This window comes from Capra hircus, chromosome 3, assembly GCF_001704415.2.
Source record: "Capra hircus breed San Clemente chromosome 3, ASM170441v1, whole genome shotgun sequence".
Classification (NCBI taxonomy): Eukaryota; Metazoa; Chordata; class Mammalia; order Artiodactyla; family Bovidae; genus Capra; species Capra hircus.
The window spans coordinates 91,858,813-91,883,319 of record NC_030810.1 but is presented as its reverse complement, the minus strand read 5'-3'; the positions used below and the strand labels follow the sequence as shown (position 1 = coordinate 91,883,319).

General features: G+C 38.0%; 1 protein-coding gene across 3 annotated transcripts in view; it reads left to right on the top strand.

Moving 5' to 3' along the window:
- DENND2C (DENN domain containing 2C) overlaps positions 1-24,507 on the top strand; it is an 89,549-nt gene that overhangs the window by 59,967 nt on the left and 5,075 nt on the right. For all 3 annotated transcript variants that reach the window (XM_018045947.1, XM_018045945.1, XM_018045946.1), the window contains exons 7-16: positions 4,099-4,143; positions 5,997-6,184; positions 9,269-9,378; positions 10,975-11,044; positions 11,577-11,654; positions 12,252-12,392; positions 12,857-13,005; positions 13,479-13,656; positions 18,754-18,795; positions 20,079-20,184. In XM_018045947.1, coding sequence (XP_017901436.1) covers positions 4,099-4,143; positions 5,997-6,184; positions 9,269-9,378; positions 10,975-11,044; positions 11,577-11,654; positions 12,252-12,392; positions 12,857-13,005; positions 13,479-13,656; positions 18,754-18,795; positions 20,079-20,184 — 1,107 coding nt within the window. The remainder of the gene's footprint in view (positions 1-4,098; positions 4,144-5,996; positions 6,185-9,268; positions 9,379-10,974; positions 11,045-11,576; positions 11,655-12,251; positions 12,393-12,856; positions 13,006-13,478; positions 13,657-18,753; positions 18,796-20,078; positions 20,185-24,507) is intronic.

Sequence of the window (24,507 nt, the reverse complement as noted above, 5' to 3'; positions counted from 1 at the left end):
ATGGTTGATGTGAATTATAATTTTTGGTTTACTTTCCTGTCTCTCCCACTTAAACATAAAACTTCTTTAGCCTAAGGGATTATTTCTTGTTCTTCCTCAAATCCGTTTTATTTAGTTCTGGTTGTTGATGTTCACTCACTAAGTCATGTCTGACTCTTTACCAAGTAATAGCTACTGGATGAATAAGTAAATAAATTTTAAAATAGTTATAAACCAATGAGAATGACTTTTCATAGACAGATTTCATCCATATTTTATAGTCCTTTGATTTATAGTCTTTTGTCTGTAGACTTGTTCAATGGAGAAATGAAAATATTAAGTGTATATATACTGAAGGTATGTGGTATTCAACCTATAGTCATCTAATAAGTTCAGTAGTTTTCTCCTTCAGATGCCTAGATAAAACTTAGATTCTCTTGACTGAGAACCTTTCAACATTCATAATGAACTATTAGACTTTTCTTTACAACAAACTTGCTTGTCTGGCACAGAATATATAGAAGTTAACAATTTTTATATATGAGATTCATAGGTGAGAAACAACAGCCAAATCATACCAGAGAAGAATATTTCATATTTTTGCAAAGACTTCCAAAGACAGAAATTTCTTAATTTCCATTAAAAATCTATTCCTCATTCTACGAGTGAACTATGTGAAAATAAACTTCTGCGTTCAGTAATTCAAAGCTCTTTCTTCTTTGTGATGATTAAAATCATCCTGTCATCACCATTTAAAATGTGAATTTTCATATTTTCAGAAGCAATTATTAAAACATTTTAGTCTTCTATAGAAGAAATACTTCTGGTCATTGTTAATAATAATAGCTACTACTTAACTGAATGAAGTAATAGTTTCTTTATGTACTTTATCTGGTGTATAAATATGACCACACTGGGAGGTGTGGGACTATCCTAATTTTACAGAATAAGAAGCTGAGTGAGAAGAGGAAGCATCAATTTGAATCAAGGAACATGACACCACAAAGTCTTATTCTTCTTTATCAGCAACAATTACTCAGCTTTTGATTTTTAGCAGTTTGACTATCTCCTCTCTGTATGTTTTCATATGTCCAGTAAAGATACAGTCAAATGCTTTTTATTTGTATAATTCAAAAAGAGATACAGAAGATGGAAAGTAATGCCAGATATTCTGCTGGATCCTTTCAGATACATTACGACTGTCTTTTCTAAATAACTGTATGTAGCAAATATTATTATTTTATAGATAAGGAAATAAATTATAAATTGCAAATTATATGAAATATCAAGACACTGGAACCAGGACAAATTCTTAGAAAAGATTGTCAATTTTCCCAGATTAACAGCAGTCTGTTGATAAGTATATTCACCAGATATGCTACTCTAAGTACATTAGATCTGCTAGTAGATTTGTTATTTTATGTGTATGCTTTATGGATTAGGAAGATTTTAGTAAATTTGACTCTAAGAAAAGTTTTTGAAGCGTCAAATCCTTTTCTTCACTGTCTTTATTGAAAAGAACAAAAAATCAACAGCATAAACTGCCAACTTGTAGCATATACACACGAAAGGAGGAGTCCCTACAAGTTTATTTTCTTTTGTGTGGCTCAAAGGAAATGTGCATTTACCCGGTCCCTGGCCAGCCTCTTCCCTGGACAGGAGTTTCTCTCATGCTTGAGGACTCCTGGCTCAGTAGTCACAGTTCTCAGGTTTTTGTTTTCCTCCTTAAGCTTTTGTCTGTGTATCAACAATGCCTCGTAGAACCAGATAATTCTGTTTATCTACTCTGCCAGTACATGCTAGGTTTTAGTGAATCTATTCCAACCTAAACATTTCTGAATTCTCAATTCTCAAGTATCACAAAATGATTTACTGCCCTTCTTCAAAAGTACGGTTTTGTGTGTAAAAGTCAGTTATCAAAAAGGGACAACCTAGTACTTTTTTGATCCTTACAGATTCTCAATACTGGCTTATAAACCCCTTAACCTTCATTCCATGTCTTGGAATGCAGGTCATCAAAACCCAGAGGTGAATATGTTAAAGCCATATAAATGATCTTTTGTAAGGTCTTTGCCAGGTAAATTGCCTTTCCTCCCTTCCCATTTTCTCCTTCTTTTCTTTTCTTTTTTTCCCAGACACCTCACAGGCTCCCAAGAGGTGCCTGGTGCCAAGGATATAGATAGGGTTAAGTAGCTCACAGTGTTTATTCTTACTTATTGATTAATAGGATAGAGCCCCAGTATACTTTGTGTCATTGTAGTTTGAACTTATAAAACCTAGATAGTACACAATATTTAGATGGCTACCTTTTCTGTAACATCTCTTGTGTACTTTTCACGCCTGTCTTATGGACAGACAGCATTTTTTAATCTTCTCTTCTCCCTTATTACAAAACTAAAATGAGCACAGCAAGAAATTGCAGGAATATAGAATAAGATGAAATGGAAAGCCAGTGTTTCCAGAACTTCCTGCTACTACTCCCAGAAAATTTTATGTGCATGCAAATGTTTTTTCTCCCCAAATAACTTTATACTATGTCTTGCTTTTTTTAAAAAAAAGTATAATTAATATACTTTGGAGCTCTTTCAGTATCAACACACAGAGATCCACATATCTGTACTGCATTTCTTTGTTTAAATGTAAAAGAATTTATTTAGCTGTTTCTAACATATTATTTAATCTGTGGATAATTAAGGTTTATAAAGAGATATAGGTTTTTTTCTCTTCAAACAATGCTGTGATATACACTTTTTACTTATATATAATTTTGTATATTGGTTAGAATACATCTATAGAATGAGTTCTTAGCAGTGGACTTAATCAAAGCACACATACTTTAAAGAATGCATAAATTAATATTTTTATAACTGCTAACCGAATTGTCTCATAAATAGATTGTAACAGTTTACATTTCTATGAACAACTTTTGAAAATGATATTTTCTCATTATCTTAGTTAATTAGAGATTTTTATTTTTTACCAGTATCATGGTCGAAAAGTATATCTTACTTATTCTCTTAATTTACATATCTTTAATTATGAATTTGGACAGTTATGTTTATCAAGATTTATCAGTCTTTTTCTATAAATTGCCTATTCCTACCTTTTATTCATCTTTTGTTGTGCTGTGTTTTTCCGTATTCATTTATGACAGCTATTTGAATATTAAGAAGACAGCCCGGTGTCTACAATGTATACTACAAATATTTTCCCAGGTTGTTCGCCTTTTGAATTTACTAATGATTTTTTGTTAGATTATAAATTTTACATATTTATACAATCAGACTTACATATATTTTTCATTTACCACTCCTAGTCCTTGTTTTTCCTGATACTTAAAACTTTTTCCCTTTCTTTACATTTTAAAATTTTGCTTTAACTTTTTAAATTTAATTTAGAAATTTTTCATTCACTTGTTTACAATGTTTTATCTTTTGGTTGCTTTGTTGTTGTTGTTTTATAAATTGGCAATACACCTAGTATTGTACACAATATTCCCTTCTGAAAACAAAGCCCCTTAGCCCCAAAACACTTAAAATCCAATTGTGGAAAATAAGAGCAGTTCAAAGCCATCTGAGTACTGTAAGAATTCAGAGTAAAGTTCAGTTCAGTTTGGCCTTCGAGGTGGCTTAGAAGCATCATAAAAGAGGTAGAATGTAATCTTTGGTAATCTCATTTGGTAATCTTTCTTAACTTTCTTAACTTCACATTTTCTTATTAATCTAAACTCATAGTTTGTTCCATGTTGAGACTTTTGGTTAGCCAGGTTGATGCTTCTACCTGTGATACCTTATTTGGGAATCAAAAGACAAATATATCTACATTCTATGAATGTAGAAATAGAATCTACTCTAACCAAGACTTCCTGCAGCTAGTTTGAACTGCTGTTAAAGTCTAGATTTAGGGATGCGAGGGGAATTAAGGAGGGAAGTGGGTGTGGGAAGAAGGTGGAATGGAGTAGTTTCTTCTCTGAGCCTCGATACAGCTAAGTGGTTTGGAGAAAGTTTCAGCCTCCTTATTATTCCTTGCTCTTAAGTCCCCAGGTCTTTTCCATTATTCTCTTCCTCGTTTTCCTCCTGCTGTTGTTGGACAATACAAATGGAAATTCTTTCTTTTCAGGTGAACCTGGTGGGTACGAAAGTGATGCCGAGTATCTACCAAAGAGTGAGTGAGTCAGTGGGGCTGCTCCCTTTCGCGTGATGATCCTGGTTATAGGTGGAGTCGCACCTACCTTTGTGATGAAGCATATGTTTTCTACACCAAGTTTCACTTTGTCGGTGATTTCTTCATTATAAGATCCTGTTGAGATTTAGGGAACTAAACAATACACTGTCAGATGTTATGACAGCATTCAAAATCTCCCATAAAAAAAAAAAACTCCCATAATTGAGAATAGATACATGTATATATGTATGGCTGAGTCCCTTTGCTGTTAACTATCATAACATTGTTAATCAGCTATCCCCCAATACGAAATAAAAAGTTTAAAAAATCTCCCATGGTGGTGTGAGGCAAACCTATATAGTTCTTAAGATGGAATGTTCTGAGGGGAGCGGCAGAGCTGCGTGTTCAGACACATATGCAGCCATTTCCCAGCAACCAAAACAGAGCATGTGAGTCATCCTCTGAGACAAAAATATCTGATTTTTTCATAGTCATTCAAGTGTAATTCATTAAGTGTCTTGAGATAGGCAACACTGATCTGTTTCTTATTTGTAGGCATTTATATTCTAAATTACTGTGCCATTTACTTTCTGTTAGAGTACAAACTACGCCATGCATTTTTGGTTGTACTTGTTCAAGTACTCAGAGGCTCTGTATCCTGCATCTAATGGATTTTCACAGCAAATTATTTCGTTTCTGTTTAACTGAGGCATGGGGAAAGTAGGAGACATGAATTATCAAAGCCAAGAACAGGGCAGTTTCAAGTCTGATATTCTGACTTTATGATTAATAATCATGTGCTCCTACCAGTAGCCTCAGTTGCTTCAGGTGTTTGATTCAGTAGCCTGATTTAAGGTGAAACCTAAGTCATCATCAAGTTCAACTTGGATGTGTAAAGATGACTAACTTAGTGCTGTCGCTACTGAGAATCAGCCCCTAAAATTTTCTTGATATGAGCTAAGCCCTTTGTAGTAAGAAGGCTTGCCTAGAGCACTTTTTAAAGTGTTCTTAATATTTTGATCCACATCATAACTTCTTTGGGGCAGAATGCATCACATCTCGAAAGAAAAGCAAAACAATTAGAGGGTGAGTCTTTCAGTCATTGGCTTAGAATGACACATAAGCAAATCTCTGGGATCCTTAGATTCTGCAACTACTGCGTTCCCCCTGGTGGAGACTATCCCAAATTATCCAGAATTTAGAGCGATGAGAATAAAGGATAAATGTTACCCACTTTTGAGTGGGATCGCTCACACTGTATAAATAGTATGCTTCTATAAATTCTTTTGAGAAACAATCTGCTAATGAATATCTTTTCCTCTTGTGTTAAGCACCATTTATTGATAAAAGTATATGTCCATCATTCATAATAATGCCAAAGAGAGAAGGGAAAACAATAGTTTGTTTCATGTGAGGATAGTTTTGTTTTAATTTTATAAAAATTGTCTCTTTATGTACTTACCTTCTATAGGGCTCAATTATTTTATCAGATCTTTTCCCCCACCTATGATTTCATGGTCTCAGCAGTGGCATCTGTGGTCTGGCCAGTGCTTTTGCTGGTGTCATGCCATGAAAGATGGGATAACACAGAGTATGTGTTGGGACATGCCTAGGTATCAATTGGGACACAGAACATCAGCCCCACTGCAGAGCCCCCAGGTGCCTGTGAGAATCTGCACTTGTCCTCCACGTGTGTCATAGCCCTGACAAGCACGTCTGGGTGCAGACCTTTGTTAGTCAGCACTCACTCACAACCACTGAATGAGGGTTAGCCCCGCATGGGTCATGACCTCTGGGTGCTAGAGGGAAGATAGGGCTACAAAGGAAGACAATGCTCCATGATCTCATTGCAGGTCGCCACAAGCGCATAGCACAACTGCAGCAGTCTTCCAAGAGGAATCCGCACTACCAAACTTTAGAGCGGGATCTGATTGAATTACAGGAGCAGCAGCTCTTTGAACTCTTTGTGGTGGTGTCTCTACAGAAGAAGCCGTCAGAAGCAAGCTACGTTCCCCAGGTCATACAACAATTCCCTAGCAAGGTAGGTGCATAGAGACCATGAGACATCCAGGAACGGATGGCCTTCCTGTGTCTCTGTGTGTTTATCCTTCTCCTCTTGTTTACTGTTGTCTCCATCAGCTTTTACTAACTGTATACTTCTTGTAGGACATGGATCTGACGATATCTTGTGTCAGGCGTGAGCTGCAACCAAGGGGGAATAAAACTCATTATTCAAGTTGGGTTTTTATTTTTTGCTCTACTGCTTACTAAGTGACCTTTAGCAAGTTACAAAGCCTCAGTTTTCTCCTTCTTAATGAGAGCGAGTGAGTGAGTGAAAGTTGCTCAGTCGTGTGTGACTCTGACCCCACGGATTGTAGCTCCCCAGGCTCCTTTGTCCATGGAATTCTTCAGGCAAGAATACTGAAGTGGGTTGCCGTGCCCTCCTCCAGGGGATCTTCCCAACTGAGGGACTGAACTCAGGTCTTCTGCATTGTAGGCAGATTCTTTACCCTCTAAGCTACCAGGGAAGCCTCATTTTTAATGAGGGGAATGATAAATGTGGCAGAGTAAGGTAGCAGGTCAGAGCATGGACTGTGAGCCAACTGTCTGCAATTGCCACTTATTAACTCTGTGACTTAGAGTAGTTAAACTGGTCTGCGTCTTGTTTTCTTCATTGGTGAAGGAGGGGTAATCGTAACAGTGTCTACCCCATTTAGTGAGGATTAAATGAGCTCATTATATAATAATTAATATAACGCACTAAGAACAGTGTCTAGCATATAGTAGCACAATATAATGTTATCCTGTATTAGTGAGGATTTAATGAGATAATGTATATAACATGCTTAATGCAGTTTCTGGCACATAGTAAGCATGTGATAAATGGTTACAATTATTAACAGTATTATTTCCTTTACTTTGCCTTTTCCACAAAATCATTCATTCATTTCATCAGTATTTCATAAATACCTACTTTTTGCCAAGATTACATGCTGAGAACACAACTAAAATAGATCTGTTTGGTCCCTGCCCTCACAGAGCTTACAAAATAGACCCTAAATGTGGCTCTGAGCTTTGTGACTGTAAAAATAAAGAACGTGATCATTACATCAGGGCTTACAAACTGATGGCCTCTGAGCTTATTAAGCCCACAGACATATTTGTCGGGGGGGGGGGGGTGTTGCTGTAATATAGTAATAAAATAATAATAAAGTTTTTGTTAGTTTTTTGTTTAAAAGTCAAATTTCATATAGAAATCTGTATTTCGGCTTTTTCCTGAGAAACTAGAAAGACTGCCGGCACTCAGCCCACATTCCTAAGTGGCATGAATTGGCTGAAGCTGAGTAAGGAGCAGGACTGACTTCATGGGTCTGTGACCAGTGCAGTCACAAAAGGCATCTCTCTCCTAGAAGAGCCCAGCTCCACAGGAAACTCTCAATTTATATTTGAATTTGTGTTTTGTAAGTGAGGAGTGAGGTCTGATGAGACAATGGGGCGTGTACCAAAGTCTTAAAGCCTGGCTTCATGCATGGTCTCACCTGCTTCCTCCCCAAAATGGGTTCTCTAGGTGTCCTCACTCCTACTTCTTGGTTCCCCAGGTCCTGTCAGGCCTTCCCCCTTTCCAGCCTCACTCATTGGCTGCTGCCACCCTCTGCGGCATGCATGGGGAGGGTCAGGATCAGACAAGCATTAACCCTGCAGTGTCTTAAGCAACGCATGGCTTTGCTTAATGCCTTAATGCAGTGTCTTAATGCCCTGCCCTGGGCATTGCTACTACTATTCATTGGGTGGTCTAGAGGTGCAAGCCTTTTCATCACCCCCAGTCCAAGTACTGAGCATGTGTGGAGGCTACAGCCCCTTGAGAGTTGCCCAGCTGCTGTGGGTTGGAATGGCGGGCTCATAGTAAGGGAGTTACCCCGGCTCAACTTCCCTACCTCTAGTCAGGACACAGGGTTTGAGTCCTGCACCTGGCCTGAGGGGGAAACCCCGCAGCTGGTGAGTCAGTTGTGCACCAGATTGTGAGCCAGGGTCCCTGAGCACCTGTGAATGTCCCCACTTATCCCCAAGATCCTCGTGCCTGAGGGAGCATGCCTTTGAATACAAAATCAAAAACTCTGTTTTGTTTTAGAAATTAAAAGGTAGGTCATTGATATAAGTTACATGAAGTCAATATGGTAATTAGACTTATCTGCTTATTTTCGTACTAATTTTTAAATGTCTTTTGACTTAACTAAATTTAGACTGTTCTCTAAAGTACAATACCAAACTTGCACAAAAGGGTCTTCCATGCTAGAATTTTACAGGAAGTCGCAAACCCATAATTAGGTAACAAAGATTACATGCTAAGGGAAATGATTATACGTGGGGTGGATTCTAAAAATACTATTTTTTCTAAGTAACGGTCATCTGACTTTTCAAAACATCTTGGATTATTGATCAGAGAATATCTTGAGCTGACTAGGTTTTTGCTATCAGTATATTATAACATAGATTTTCATTTATTTTATAGTCCATGATTCATAAAAATATTCTGACTAGTATGTGAATACTTGATTCTTTCTCTAGATAAGAAACTATTTTCAATAATTTCTCTCTTACATCAGATTATAGGATCTCCTCAAGTACCCTCTCTATATAAAAACAGAATTCCTTTTACATAGAAACTGTTCCTTAGAAAATTTCAGTGATTAACAGTCTTGGCCCTCCTGTTTTATTAAACTGCACAAAACCACTCTGAGATAATTGCTGCTGCTGCTGCTGCTGCTGCTGCTGCTAAGTCGCTTCAATTGTGTCCAACTCTGTGCGACCCCATAGACAGCAGCCCACCAGGCTCCCCTGTCCCTGGGATTCTCCAGGCAAAAACTGGAGTGGGTTGCCATTTCCTTCTCCAATGCATGAAAGTGAAAAGTGAAAGTGAAGTCTCTCAGTCGCATCTGACTCTTCGAGACCCCATGGACTACAGCCTACCAGGCTCCTCCGTCCAAGGGATTTTCCAGGCAAGAGTATTGGAGCAGGTTGCTACCTCGACTTATCGGATACCCTTTTCCTGAGAACAGGCTGAGTTTTTTATTTCTACACTCCACTTACATAGAATATTAGTCACTTTCAGTGTTATTTTTTTCAGGGTGATCATGGCTTTAAGCAATCCAGAGACACTGAAGAGAGGCTCAAAGTTATCCCCAAATTTTGTTTTCCTGATTCAAAGGACTGGGTGCCAGCCTCGGAACTCAAGAGGTAAATAGACTACTTTATCTGATTTCTGTTTGTTGAAACTGCAAAAGTAGAATCAGAATGTTCGAGAAACAGATAGAACCAGTAGTGAAGCTATGTGTACTCTGTGGCAGGGAAGGAAGGAAAATAATTAGGACATTTCCTATGTGGGGCTCCCAAAAGGAAAGCACAGTGTTAACGGGAAAACAAGTTTGAGAGTCTCTTCAGCTTGCCAATTCTGCAGGGAAAAAAGTTCCACTTTACATACAATCAGAAATGCCACCAAGTGGACATAAAAGGGAAAAAAGTACTGAACTTGAAAACAAAAATAAAACATGGCAGTGTCTGCATCTTGTATCTCCCTCAAATTGTTAGAAAAAGCTATAGCCCAGATTGTATGTTCCCCTGTCAAACTTGTACAAAAAGGAGGCTGGAGTTTGGAAGGTATAAGTATATTGGAAAGGAATTATAAGAAATTTCTTCCCAGTATCTAGAGGAAATTACTATTTTCAATTAATAAGACATCATCATCTCATATCCTGCTTGTAAATAGATGACTGCTTCTTTCAAAACTGGAATTACTGGTCATGTATTTAGGCTGATAAGCATGATTATGTGAACCATATCACATGCTGATGACCTGTTGGAAGACAGCCTCAGCTGTTGCCTAAGTGGCTGTGCCTTTCCACGCCGCGTTGCCTCCAGACTAAGCTGCTGCCTCTCACAACCAGTTTGGCCTGATCGCCACTCTCATCTCTGAGCCATCAATCCTGATGCCTTTGTGCTGTCAGTTGCACTGCTGACCACATAGGCAGCTTCTTTCATATCGACCTGGCTGTTCCATGGTTGGCTTTTCCCTCTCCCTGAGTTATGTGTGTTCATTCTAAAATACATGGAAAATACAGAGAAGTAAATACAAAGCAAAAATTAGAAATCACTGGCATTCTGGTTTACTCAGAGATAGTCACTGTAAGTGTTTTGAGATGTTCCCTTCCAATCTTTAATTCCTGGCCGTATATAGACATATGTATATAATGTTGTTCAGATTTGAATTCCTTTTGATTGTTAATGAATTTATTTCTTGGGCCTCTCTAGGTCTCATTTTGTAAGTTATCTATGCATTTTATCTTTTGCCTATGTTTCTAATGAGATATCGATTTTCCTATTAATTTTTATGTATTAAGAATATAATCTTTTGCCTATCACTGTTGCATATGACCTCTCAAAACTAAGTAGAAGAATTTGGAAGGGAAGAATAGCTTATTAAAATCCTTTTTAGCTTACCTATGTGTTTGGCTAAACTGAGCATTCAACAAAAGGAAAACAGACTTGATTAATAGCTGACCGGATAGATAAGAAAGTGAAAGGAGGTGGTGGCTTCAGCAGCTCATCCCATACCTGTTCTCTCACTCCAGTACAAAGCAAGACATTCTCAAGGGCTGGACCTTTGAGAATTTGAGAATTTCCCCTCAGGAAGAACATGACTTGCAATAAGTATAATATTAATGCTTCCTCTTACATCACAAAATTGCTGCTGTTAGACACTAATTTTTAATTGCTTGTTCCGAGGAATGTCATAAGTAGTAGTTTGAATCTCAAACTATTGACTGTTTTTTTCAGTGAAACCTTCTCCTTTGTCTTAACTGGTGAAGATGGGAGCCGGTGGTTTGGTTACTGTAAGAAGCTCTTGGTAAGTCCCAGACCTGTGCTGTAGGCAGCTTTGGTCAAGAAACAATAGAGTCAGACTAGGAACTTCAGAAGCATAATTTCTAGATGAGTCTGGGGGCTACTCAATGATCTGTGTATTACAAAGAAGCTGTGTTAGCTTTAAACAGTAAGAGCAGGGTGGAGGTTAGCTACAGAGTGTTTTGGAATAGAAAGGGTATGGATTTATTTTATTTGTTTGTCTCTAATAGATAATGAAAGCACTGACATTGTAGCTGAAGTCAGTCTGCTTATGTTTGAGGAATGGAGTACAATGAACTAGTCGAGGGAGCTCTGAGTTACTTTCTTCTTGCTTAGATGCCTTCATTAAGCTGGAATGAATCATACCATCTTTTTTCTTTTTTTTTTTTTAGCATTTTTCCATCTTTCAGTGTTCACTGAGAATGAGACCTTTGGTTCCTACTCTATACTAAGGAGTATTAAGAGGTATTAATAGTCCAAATTAGTAAAGACTTGTGCTACTTAATTTTTGCTTTGTTGTTCTTGTTGTTGTTTAGCCAGAAGGCAAAGGAAAGCGACTCCCTGAGGTGTACTGCATGGTCAGTCGCCTAGGCTGCTTCAACCTTTTTTCAAAGGTGAGTGGAGAATGGGTGCTATGAAAGATGGTGTCCTTTCTGAGCTCTGAGTACATCTTTGTTTCTGATGACTTCACTAGGCAATGTTAAGTGGCATAGACTTTTAACATTCTACTTTAGAAAGGGCTTTCCATTAGTAGATTCGAACTACAGGTTTGAAGGCTTAAACTTAGGTCTCTAAACCACATGATGTTGCCCTATAATCCTCATTTCGGTTTGCTAAATCTTGCTGCTTAAAGCGGAACTTTGCCTGAAGTTTATCTTGTCTCACGTCTTTCCCAGGCACCAAACTGCAGGATATTATTGTGTTACCTTCTTTGTCCTTTCCTTGGTGATATAAAAAGGGGCTCCTTTCTAAAATTAAATTGATTCATTTTAGTAACTTTTCTTAGAGCTTTAAAGATACCTCCAAGAGAAAGGAGGCCTTTAATGAACTTTTTTTAAAGGTGGCAGAAGCTTATCTGTCTTAAAATCTGGTGACCATATTATTTTCAAGTTTGTGCACCCAGTTTTTCAGTTCCTTTAATAGGATTCTTTTATGTTTTTGAACTGAGTCCTAAATTTAAAAAAATATATATATATGTTTTGTGTATGTAGATTCTGGACGAAGTAGAGAAGAGAAGAGAAATGTCTCCAGCTTTGGTTTACCCCTTCATGCGAAGTGTCATGGAAGCTCCTTTCCCAGCTCCTGGACGCACCATCACAGTGAAGAGCTACCTCCCTGGGGCTGGAGATGGGGTAAGTTAGTTAATTTTGAGGAGACTCGCTAGCTGCCAAAAAGCAGTCCTTATACTAGTAGACCTTACGTGATAGAAACCTTTCTCCTTTTCATAAATTGCACAGAGTGTGTTTCAGTCCCAGAAGCACTAGAGAAACATCCAGTTCGTCGGTGAGATTGTTGATCCTAGACCCCAAGAACCAGAGGTTTCTCTACCATTCATAGACTGAACCACTCATAGGTTGACCTGCATGAGGTCAATTTCAATATGATAAATGTTGTCCGGTGGGATAAAAGATTTCACCAGAAATTTATGGCATGAAACTAAAGTATTAAGTGTTGAGATCAGTGTAGGCTGCTTCACGAACTCTGCAGGAGCCCCTCTCTTGAATTTAATGTGTACAAGAGAGACAGGGTCCATTAGTATTGTCATTAAGGGTCTCTTCCCACCTCAGCTCCCCTGATTGAAGTGTTTGCATTTCAGTCCATTGAGCTGTGCCGACCACTGGACTCGCGGCTGGAGCATGTTGATTTTGAGTGTCTCTTTAAGTGCCTGAGCGTGTGCCATCTCATTCGAGTCTGTGCCTCTCTCCTTTTGGAGCGGAGGGTAATCTTTGTCGCCAACAGCCTAAGGTGAGAAATAAGTAAGATATGCCACATCGGACTGGGGTTTTACTTGTTCTCAGTGTTTTAGAATTTGGCCATATTAAAAAAAACCCAAAAACATTTAGGTAGGACCTCAATTACTTAATGCTGTAGCAACATGGATAATCCAAAAGCTATTTGTGTTCAGCTATACCAGTTTCTTTTGAGGGTTGCAATTAATTTCCCTTCAAAATGTGTTTTGTTGAAACTTGTTAAAAATTGGTATTGCTTCTCTGAGTATATACTAGTTTTTAGCAATATAAATTGTGGGAAACAGCTGGATTGAGATTAAAGATTTTCAGAAAATTAAGTTAAAAATTTAAATAGAATGTTAATGAGTAATCACAGAATTGTTAATCTGCGATCACTGGCACCAGTTTGTAATCCTGTAATGTCATATCTGACATGCCCACCGTATGTTGCTGTCTGTGTGACATCAGTTTGCTTTCTCCTCTGGCTAGCACCCTGTCAAAATGTGGTCATGCGGTGGTTGCCACACTGTATCCGTTCACCTGGCAGCACACCTACATCCCAGTCCTGCCAGCATCTATGATCGACATTGTGTGCTCACCTACTCCATTCCTTATTGGAATCCTGTCTTGCTCCTTACCACAGCTCCAGGACCTACCCATTGAAGAGGTAATATGGGAGAATTCGTACCTGTGAAAAAGATTGGAGCACTGGCAAATGAAAACAAGTGATTTTTAACAGTGATGGATATGTCATTAATTAATAATAATATGTACTTATTATTGTTATGCTATCATAATTTCATATCTGCTTATTAAAATGACAAAAATACTATAGTACACGTGAATCTGAAGTTAAATCTTATTTATAGCATTGAACCATGGGCTAATTCTTGTGTTATTCTGAAGAATAGATCTTTTTTTTTATTTTTTTAAATCATGCACAAAAACTACTCTGGGTTAATTTTTAAATTCTTTCAAATATAACATACATATAGATAAGTACCCAAAACAAAATGTATAGCTCAGTTAATTATCACAAAGTGAATGCTAATGGTAACCAACATTGGAATAGAATAGAGACATTACAGCCATGGAAACAAAGTCCTCATCATGCCTTCTTTTTCTTGTTTAAAAAATTTTTTTAAATTATTCTTATTTATTGTTTGGCCACACTGTGTGGCATGTGGGATCTTAGTTCCCTGACCTGGGATCAAACCTCTGCCCCTGCATTGGGAGCTCGGCATCTTAACCACTGGACTGCCAGGGAAGTCCCCCTCATGCTTTCCTCTAATCACTGTTCTCTTCCCCACTCCTTGCAAAAGGTAACTATTATCTTGACTTTTTTTGATGCTCATTTTCTTGTTTTTATTTATAACTTAATATCCTGGGCATGTATCCCTAGACAGCATAGTTCAGTTTTGCCTGGTTTTAAGCTTGATATAAATGGATTCATACAGCACTATTTTTCTTTTCGTTTTCTTTCTTAGTCTGGCTTCTTTCAAGCAACATTATATCTTTAAGATTCACCCATGTTGATGAGTTTAACAGTAGTTTGATCATTCTGATTGTGTATAGTAATCCATTGTGTGAATGTACTGCAATTTTCTCATCCATTCTACAGTTGATGGACATTTGAGTTGTTTCCAGTTTGGAGTTATTATTAATAATGCTGCTATAAATATTCTTGTTCATGGCCCTTGGTACATATGTGCATGCAGTTTTATGGGCAAATATTTGGAAATGGAATTGCTGGGTCATAGAGCAAACATATCTTCAACTTTAGTAAGTAAAGTCAAGCTTTTCCAAAGTAGTTGTGCCAAGTTAAACTTCCTCCAGCAGTGTATGAGAGTTCCTGTTGCTCCATATCCTTGTCAGCACTTGTTGTGATCAGTTCATATCATTTAGCTTATCAGATAGTTGTATTTTATTTTTGTTTTATTGCTATTCCTTGATTATGGTTGAGGGTGAGCATCTTTCTATATGTTTATTAGCCATTTGAATGTCATCTTCTGTAAAATCCATAGGCTATCTTTCTGCTGAATTATTTACTTTCATTGATTTGTAAGAGGCCTTTTCGTACTCTGAATATGAACTCCTTTGTGGTTTGCCTTTTCATTCTCCAAAAAGATTTTTTTTTAATATGGAAATATTCTTAATTTTAATGTGGCCAGAACTGTCAATCTTTTTTTTTTAGTGGTTAGTGTTTTTGTGTGTGTGTGTGAACTGCTTAAGTTTTTCTTAATATTAGCTTCATGGAAATAGCCTCCTCTGTTAGTTCCTGGAAGCTTTATTATTATGCCTTTAATTTTTGGCTCTTAAGCCTGGGAATTGATTTTTTATTTTTTTGTATATAATAGGAAGTAGGGGGAATTCCCTGGCAGTCTAGTGATTAGGACTCAGCACTTTCACTGCTGAGGATGTCAGTTCAGTCCCTGGTTGGGAAACTAAGACCTCACAAACTGCATGATATGACCAAAAAAGAAGAAAGAAAGGAGGTAGGGATCATTTCATTTTTTTAAATGTGGATAACCTACTATCCAAGTACCACTTAATGAAAAAACTCTTCTTTATTACACTGATGGGTTAACCTCCCCCTCCAATTTTATTGAGAAATGATTTACATATAACATTGTATTAGTTTAAATGTACAACATTATGATATGATATGATATGATATATGCATATATTTGAGGGCTTCCTTGGTGACACTAGTGGTAAAGAATCCACCTACCAATGCAGTAGGCATAAGAGACGTGGGTTTGATCCCTGGGTCGTGATGATGCCCTGGAGGAGGAAATGGCAACCCACTCCAGTATTCTTGCCTGGAGAATCCCATGTACAGAGGAGCCTGGCAAGCTACAGTCCATAGGGTCACAAATAGTCAGACATGACTGAAAGGACTTCATACACACACACACATGCATATATTTCAAAATGATTACCACAGTAAGTTTAGTTACTATCCATCACCTAACATAGTTAGAAAAAATTTTTTCTTGTGATGACAACTTTTAAGATGGACTCTCAGCAAGTTTCAAATATACAGTATAGTGTTGTTAAATGTAGTCACATGCTGTACATTACATATCCAGCACTTACTTACCTTATAACTGGAAATTTGTGCCTTTTGATCCCCTACACCCATTTTATCTATCTCCCAACCCATCTCCGGCAACCACCAATTTGTTCTCTGTTTCTATGAATTCGGTTGTTTTAGATTCCACATGTAAGTGAGATCATAGGGTATTTGTCTTTCTCTGCTTGGCTTATTTCACTTAGCATCCACACTGTTGCCACTGGCTGGATTTCCTTCTTTTCATAGCTGAATTATATCCCTTTGTATATATGTGCCACCTCTTTATCTAGTCCTCTGTTATGGCCAGGTTGTTTCATTGTTACGGCTGTTGTAAATAATGCTGCAGTGAACACGGGGGTGCAGCTATTCTTCAAAATAGTGATTTTGTTTCCTTTGGATACATGCCCAGAAGTGGCGTTGCTAAATTATGTGCTGGTTCTATTTTTAATTTTTTGAGGAACCTCTTTACTGTTTCCAGAGTGGCAAAACCAATTTACATTTCCATAAAGAGTACGCAGTAGTTTCCTTTTCTCTACATTCTTGCCAGTATCTGTTATCTCTTGTCTTTTGTTAATAATCATTCTAACAGGTGATAATATCACATTGTGGTTTTTTGGTCTGCATTTCTTTGATGTAGAGTACCTTTTCATATGTTTATTAGTCATCTGCATGCCTTCTTTGGAATAACATTATTCAATTCCTCTATCTGTTTTTTGTTTTTTGGGGTTTTTTCCCCCCTCTGCCATTTTTAAATTGGATTCTTTGGGGTTTCTTTTTTTGCTGTTGAGTTGTATGAGTTCTTCATATGTTTTGGATATCAACCCCTTATCTAGTATATGAATTTCAGGTATTTTTCTCCCATTCTGTAGGCTTTCTTTTTATTTTACTGATGGTTTCCTTTCCTGTGCAGAGCTTTTTAGTTTGATGTAGTCCCACCTGCTTATTTTTGCTTTTGTTATCTTTGCTTTTGGTGTCAAATCCAAAAAGTCATTGCTAAGACCAATGTAAAGATGCTACCCTGCTATGTTTTCTAGGAGTTTCATGATTTCAGGTCTTATGTTTAAGTTATTAATTCATTTTGAGTTGATTTTGTGTATGGTATAAGATAGGGATCCAATTTTATTTTTTAGCATGCAGCTAATTTTCCTATAACCATTTATTGAGAAGATTGTCCTTTCCCTGTTGTATATTCCTGGCTCCATTGTCATAAGCTAATGGGCTATTTGTGAGGTTTATTTTTGAACCCTGTATTCTGTTCCATTAAGCTGTGTGTCTGATTACTATAGCTTTGTAATATAGTTTGAAATGAGAACATATGATGGCCTCTACCTTTATTCTTCTTTTGTAAGATTGCTTTGGCTCTTTGGAGTCTTTTGTGGCCCCACAGAAATTTTAGAATTGTTCTATTTCTGTGAAAATGGCCATTGGAATTTTGATAGGGATTCCACCGACTCTAGATTGCTTTGGGTAGTACAAACTTTTTAACAATATTGATTCTTCCCACTCCATGAGCACAGAATATCTTTCCATTTTTTTGTGTATTGTTCAGTTCCTGTTACCAGTATCTTATAGTTTTCAGCATAGATATCTTTTACCTCCTTGTTTAAATTTATTCCTAGGTATTTTATTCTTTCTGATATAGTTGAAGATGAAGTTGTTTTCTTAATTTATTTTTCAGATACTTTATTGTTAGTGTATAGAAACATTTCTAATTTTGGTATTAACCTATTTTTTACCTTGTTACTATGGAAATTTTAAACATATGTAAAAATGAAAAAAGAGTAAAATTAATTACCCTCCTTGCTGCTGCTGCTGCTAAGTCACTTCAGTCATGTCTGACTCTGTGTGACCCCATAGACGGCAGCCCACCAGGCTCCCCCGTCCCTGGGATTCTCCAGGCAAGAACACTGGAGTGGGTTGCCATTTCCTTCTCCAATGCATGACAGAGAAAAGTAAAAGTGAAGGCGCTCAGTCGTGTCCGACCCTCAGCGACCCCATGGACTACAGCCTTCCGGGCTCTTCCGTCCATGGGATTTTCCAGGCAAGAGTACTGGAGTGGGTTGCCATTGCCTTCTCCGAATTGCCCTCCTTAAATACTTTTAAAGTTGAGGCTAATTGTACTACCTCTCTCCCATAGTATTTTGAAGCATATCCTGATGTCATTTCATAATTCTAAATATTATGATATGACTCTCTAAGCCTAAGATCACTTTAACATAATCACAATACCACTATCACACCTAAAAATTTAATAACAGTTTTTTAATATCAGAAAAATTCAATATTCATATCTCTAATTATTTCAAAAATTTTTTATAGCTTGAATTAGGTCCCAAATAAAATCTATGCACTGTATTTGGTTGGTGTGGTTTTTTTAGTCTCTTTTAATCTCTAGGTGTGCCACCATCATTTTTTTTAACTTGAAATATTTTTTACTAATGATGAGTTAGCTTTTAAATGGGCTAAAACTTTAATGCATAACAATATCCAATCACTTTATATACTGGAAACTATTATAATATTTAAGTCAGTTATATTTCAATTAAAAACAGAACCAAAAAACCCTTTAAGTCTAAAACTATTCCCATTGCATGAAAGAATCAAAACATTCTTCCTGATCTAACAGCACCTAATGTATTTCTCTCTGAATGTCTCTGGTTTAACTTGTCTGGCTCCTTTATTCCATAGGTGCTGATAGTTGATCTCTGCGCAGACAAGTTTTTACAGGAGGTGAGTGACAAAGGAGATGATTACATAATGTTTGGGCATAATTGGCCAGAAAATATGTGAAAGTACTTAGAGAAGGTGACTCAGGCAAGACCTATAGTTCCTGCACACACACTTGACTTGACACTGTGGCCAATCATACAAGATTGGCCTGAAAAATTTGTCTTGGGTTCATAGCTGTCTGTCTCAATTTAAGGAAGGAGGAAACAGATTAAATGTTATTCTCAAAAGAGGTAACCCTCCCTTCAAGTCTTATGGGTTGATATATAGGCCTCTAATTTAATTAAATTTAACAAGCATTCAACACCAATTATTTCTAGATATTCTGCTAGTCATTCAGAAACTAAAGATGAGTAAGACACTCAGCTTGATCCCTCAGGCCTTATAGTTTACAGTGAGAGAGGGAGCAGATATAGCCAAAAAGTTTTAGAAATGATATATATTTGAAATTTGCACAAGATACAGTAGGGGCAAAAAGAAATGGTCACTTATTCTGGACAGTGAAGAGGAGAATTAGAAAAGCCTTAGAGCAACCCTCTGTATGTAACCTGTATATAGGTTTGTGAGCACTGAACATAGGGTGAAAAGAATGTTTCCTGAGACTTTCTTTTTTCATAATCAATCAGCTTATCACATTTGAAGCACCATTTATTTGGGAACGATCTTTATAATATATCATAAGACTTGGAGATGAGAACTATTTGGTTTGGAAACTTCCAAAGAGTCTTATAAGACGTATTATTTATTTTTCTTAAATTTAATTAAGATGTTCCCTGGAGAAGGAAATGGCAACCCACTCCAGTGTTCTTGCCTGGAGAATCCCAGGGATGGGGGAGCCTGGTGGGCCACCATCTATGGGGTCGCACAGAGTCGGACACGACTGAAGTGACTTAGCAGCAGCAGCAGCAGCAGCTGGTGGCACTGATGGTAAAGAATCTGCCTGCAGTGCAGGAGACCAGGGTTCAATCCCTGGGTCAGAAAGATCCCCTGGAGAAGGGAATGGCTACCTACTGCAGTACTCTTGCCTGGAGAATCCCATCGACAGAGGAGCCTAGCAGGCTACAGCCCTCAGGGTCATAAAGAGTCGGACACGAGTGAGCGACTAACATTTCCACACCATAAACATCATGGATTCTGTCCAGTGTAGGGAGGGAAGCTTCAGACAGACTCCTTTTAGCAGAAATACATACAAAGCCACCTGTGGAACCTGGGGGACTTTAATAGGGCCCTAAGTTTGAGACTTTCTTTCTCAAAGCTCATGAAAATCTCAATTTTCTTCTCTTAAGGTATCTGATGAGGATGAAATTCTACCACCTAAGCTACAAGCTGCCCTGATACAGATTTTGGAAGAACGAAATGAAATATTGGCTCAGGAGCAGAATTTTTCACAAGGTATGAGACAAGTGGCAGAGGATTTATGGTCCAGACAGTAAAAACCAAATGCCCAGCATCCTGCCAAAGCATATACAAAAATAGTCTGAGATTGCCTGTGCCTTCATAAGCTGATAGCTTCCTTGCTTACCCTTGATGTACCAAGTCCCCTTTATCAGGACTTTGGCATTTGCTCAGTTCCATGTATGGAATGCTATTCCCCTAGGCACGTGGCTCCTGCTCTTTGTTCTTGTAGATCCATGCTCAAATGTCACTTTCTTAATGAGGCTTTTCCTGACTGTCCTGTTTAAAATTGTCCCCATTCCCTTAGCACTTCCTGTCCTCCTTCCTGACCTAATTTTTCTCCAGGGTCTTCATTACCATCTGATGTGCTAGAGTGTAAGTTCTATGAGAACAGTGACTGTCTGTTTTCTATTTCCAGTACTTTGAACAGCATTCACTAAATAGATACTCAGTAAGTATTTGTTGAATGAAAAGATGAATAATATTTATTAGGTGGCTTACTGTATGTCAGGCATTGTTTTAAGCACTTAGCATACATCTTGTTTGATCCTGTAATATCTGTATGAAGCAGGTATTATTATTTAATCCCCATTTTACAGATGAGAACTCAAAGGCTGTTTGCTGATGGGGATCATTAGAGAAGGAGCAAGTTTAGAGGAGTAACTAAAAGTTCAGTTTTGAATATTAAGTTTGAGATACCTGAAAGTGAAAGTCGCTCAGTTGTGTCCAACTCTGCGACCCCATGGACTATGCAGTCCATGGAATTCTCCAGGCCAGAATACTGGAGTGGGTAGCCTTTCCCTTCTCCTGGGGATCTTCCCAACCCAGGGATCGAACCCAGGTCTCCCGTGTTTCAGGCTGATTCTTTACCAGCTGAGCCACAAGGGAAGCCCAAGAACACTGGAGTGGATGGCCTATCTATTCTTCAGCGGATCATCCTGACCCAGGAATTGAACAAAGCGAACTGGGGTCTCCTGCATTGCAGGCAGATTCTTTACTAGCTGAGCCACAAGGGAAGCCCAGGAATACTGGAGTAGGTAGCCTATCCCTTCTCCAGTGGATCTTCCCAACCCAGGAATCAAACTGGGGTCTCCTGCATTGCAGGTAGATTCTTTACCAACTAAGCTATCAGGGAAGCCCCTTGAGCTACCTATTGGATACCTATCTAATATCTTGCAGACATTCTGCTGGAGATATCAAGTAGGCATTTACATACAAGAATTTGAAATTCAGAAGAAAGATTTAGGCTAGAGACATACATTGCTATTTTAAAGCTGAGGAACCAGATAAGATAACCCAATAGAGTGAGTATAAGCAGAAAATTTAAACAATTTAAGGCTTGAGCCCTGGTTGGGAATGATGTGCTTGAATTTACATTTGACAGTTGGGAAGAGAAGAATCCTGCAAAGGAGACTAAAAGGAGCAGCTAGTGAAGTAGGTGGAAAACACAGGAGTATGGATTGCAGAAGCTGAGTGAAGAAAGTATTCCATGAAGGAAAGAGTAAACAGTTATATTTAATGCTGCAAAGAGGCCAATAATATGAAAACTGAGAATTGACCAGTGGATTTGACAATGGGAGGGGTCCTGGAAACCTTGGTAACAGCTGATTCAATGAAATGGTGGGAAGAAAGTGAGACAGGGGAATGTTCAAGAGAAAACTAGAATGACCTTCATCTTTTTGTAAAATTTTAGTGGAAGTGCAAAAGGCCAAGAATAGCTGAGACACTCCTGAAAAAAACCAAGATTGACGATCTTGCCCTACAGAACATCAAGATTAACTATAAGTCATAGTAATTGAGATTATTTAGTTTGGGTTCAGAAAGAAGCAAATAGAGCAATAAAAATGGGAAGAATAGAGAATGCCCGTGCATAAGGAAACTTGATTTGTGTCAGTCAGCACCAGCACTGAATAGCAGTGGGAGAAGAATGAACCAATCAGTAGACAATTCTAGGGCAATTGGTTTTCCACATGAAAAGAAACAGAGATGGATCTGCACTCCACATTATACACAGAATTAATTCGGATAAATTAAAGACTTAAATGTTACAAGTAAAACATTAAAAATGTTTAGAAAATGATAGAAAATATTTTATGTTTGGGGACAGTAATGGATTTCTGAAATATGGCACAAAGAACACAGACTATAAAGGATAAGATTGATTAATTTGACTATGCTAATTAAAAAAATATTTACCATATATTGATTTGGGTCTTTATTTACAGCATGTGGGATTTTTTTTCTTTTTAGTTGTAGCACATGGAATCTTTTTGTGGCATATGAGATCTTTTTTAGTTGCAGCCTGTTGGGTTCCAGTTACTGGACCTGGGATCAAACTCAGGCCCCTGCATTGGGAGCATGGAGTCTTAACCACTGGACCACCCAGGAAAGTCCCTGACTATGTTAAATTTTAAAAATTTCTGTTCATCAAGGGACACCATGGAAAAGGAATAAAAAACAAGATACAAACTAAATGAAGACATTTTCAACAAATATAACTAACAAAGGAATAGTATCTAGAATTTAGTTTTAAAAATTCCTCCAATTTAAAAGTAAAAAGATGATCAACCCAAGAGAAAAATGGGGGAAAGATATGAATAATCATTTCATAGAAGAGGAAACATGAAAGTTCAACAAATATATGAAAAGATACACAACCTCATCAAAATCAGGAAAATATAAATTAAAACCACACTGAGATACCATTTTATATCCACCATATTCGTAAAAATTTTAAAAGTCTGACAATATCAAGTATTGATGAGAATGTTTAAATTAGTTCAATACCTTTGAAAAAAACAATTTGGCATCATCTAGTAACGTTAAAGGTATATATATCCTGCTGCTGCTAAGTCGCTGCAGTTGTGTCCAACTCTGTGCAACCCCATAGATGGCAGCCCACGAGGCACCCCCATCCCTGGGATTCTCCAGGCAAGAACACTGGAGTAGGTTGCCATTTCCTTCTCCATATATATCCTTCAACCCAACAGTTCCATTTTAAATATATACACAAGAGAGCTCTTGCACATGATAACTAAGAAACAAGTATAGTAATTTTTGTAGTGGTATTGTATGTGATAGCAAAAACTAAAAACAACCTACATTTCCACTGACAAGAGAATATAGCATTAAAAAAGAGTCTTAAAAACACACACTGAGGACTTCCCAGTGGTTAAGAGTCTGCCTGCCAATGCAGGGACACCGGTTTGATCCCTGGTCCCAGAAGATTCCACAAGCTGGAGCAACTAAACCTGTGCGCCACAACTACTGAAGACTGCACACCCTAGAGCCCGTGCTGCAATAAGAGAAGCCATGGCGGTGAAAAGCCCACGCACCGCGACTAGAGAGTAGCCCCCACTCCTTGCAACTAGCGAATGCCTCTGCGCAGACACGAAAACCCAGCGCAGCCGAAAGAAACAAGATTAAACACACACACACACACTGAATAAAATAATAAGTTTCAGTAGAAGATACTGTTTTATATAATGTTCAAAGACATACAGAACCTTGTTAGGGGTTGGGGTTATGTTGCTGGGATTGCATGTGTGTAGTAAGACTATGGAAAGTAAATGAAATACCAAAATTCCAAGTAACAGTCACCCTCTATTGGAAAGTAGGGGAAGAACACCACTGAGAGGGCATCACACAGAGAACTTCAGAGATACACATGATGTTCTATTCTAAGCTGATGGTGGGCATTTGTATGGTCGTTTCACTGCTGGGCTTATAAAATATTCATGCATGTAAAATAATGTATAATGTATATACATTAAAAGAGAAACAAAGAATGGGAGGTAAGTTATTGAAAAACATAATTTTTAAAAGAAAGGGAATTAGGTGTAAGAAAGTGGGTTGTTTAGTCGCTAAGTCGTGTCCTACTCCTTGTGACCTTATGGACTGTAGGCCGCCAGGCTTCTCTGTCCGTGGGATTTCCCAGGCAAGAATACTGAAGTGGGTTGCCCTTTCCTTCTCCAGGAGATTGTCCCAACTGAGGAATTAAACCCAAGTCTCCTGCATTGGCAGGCGATTCTTTACCGCTGAGCCACTAGGGACCCCCTAAGTATAAACAAATCTTCCAAGAAATTGTTTGCTGTAAACTGGAGGAGGGATGGGACAGTAACTGAAAGGGATGAGAGAGTGGGGCAAGGGTGTTGGCCATAAAAGCAGTGATGGATTCTCAGTTGCAGAAAAAAACAGATGAGAAGAAAATCTGTTGAACAAAATATAATGGAAATCTAGATTAGAATAAAAACATACGGACTTCCATGGTAGTCCCAAGGCTAAGACTCCACGCTCCCAATGCAGGGGTCCCAGGTTCAG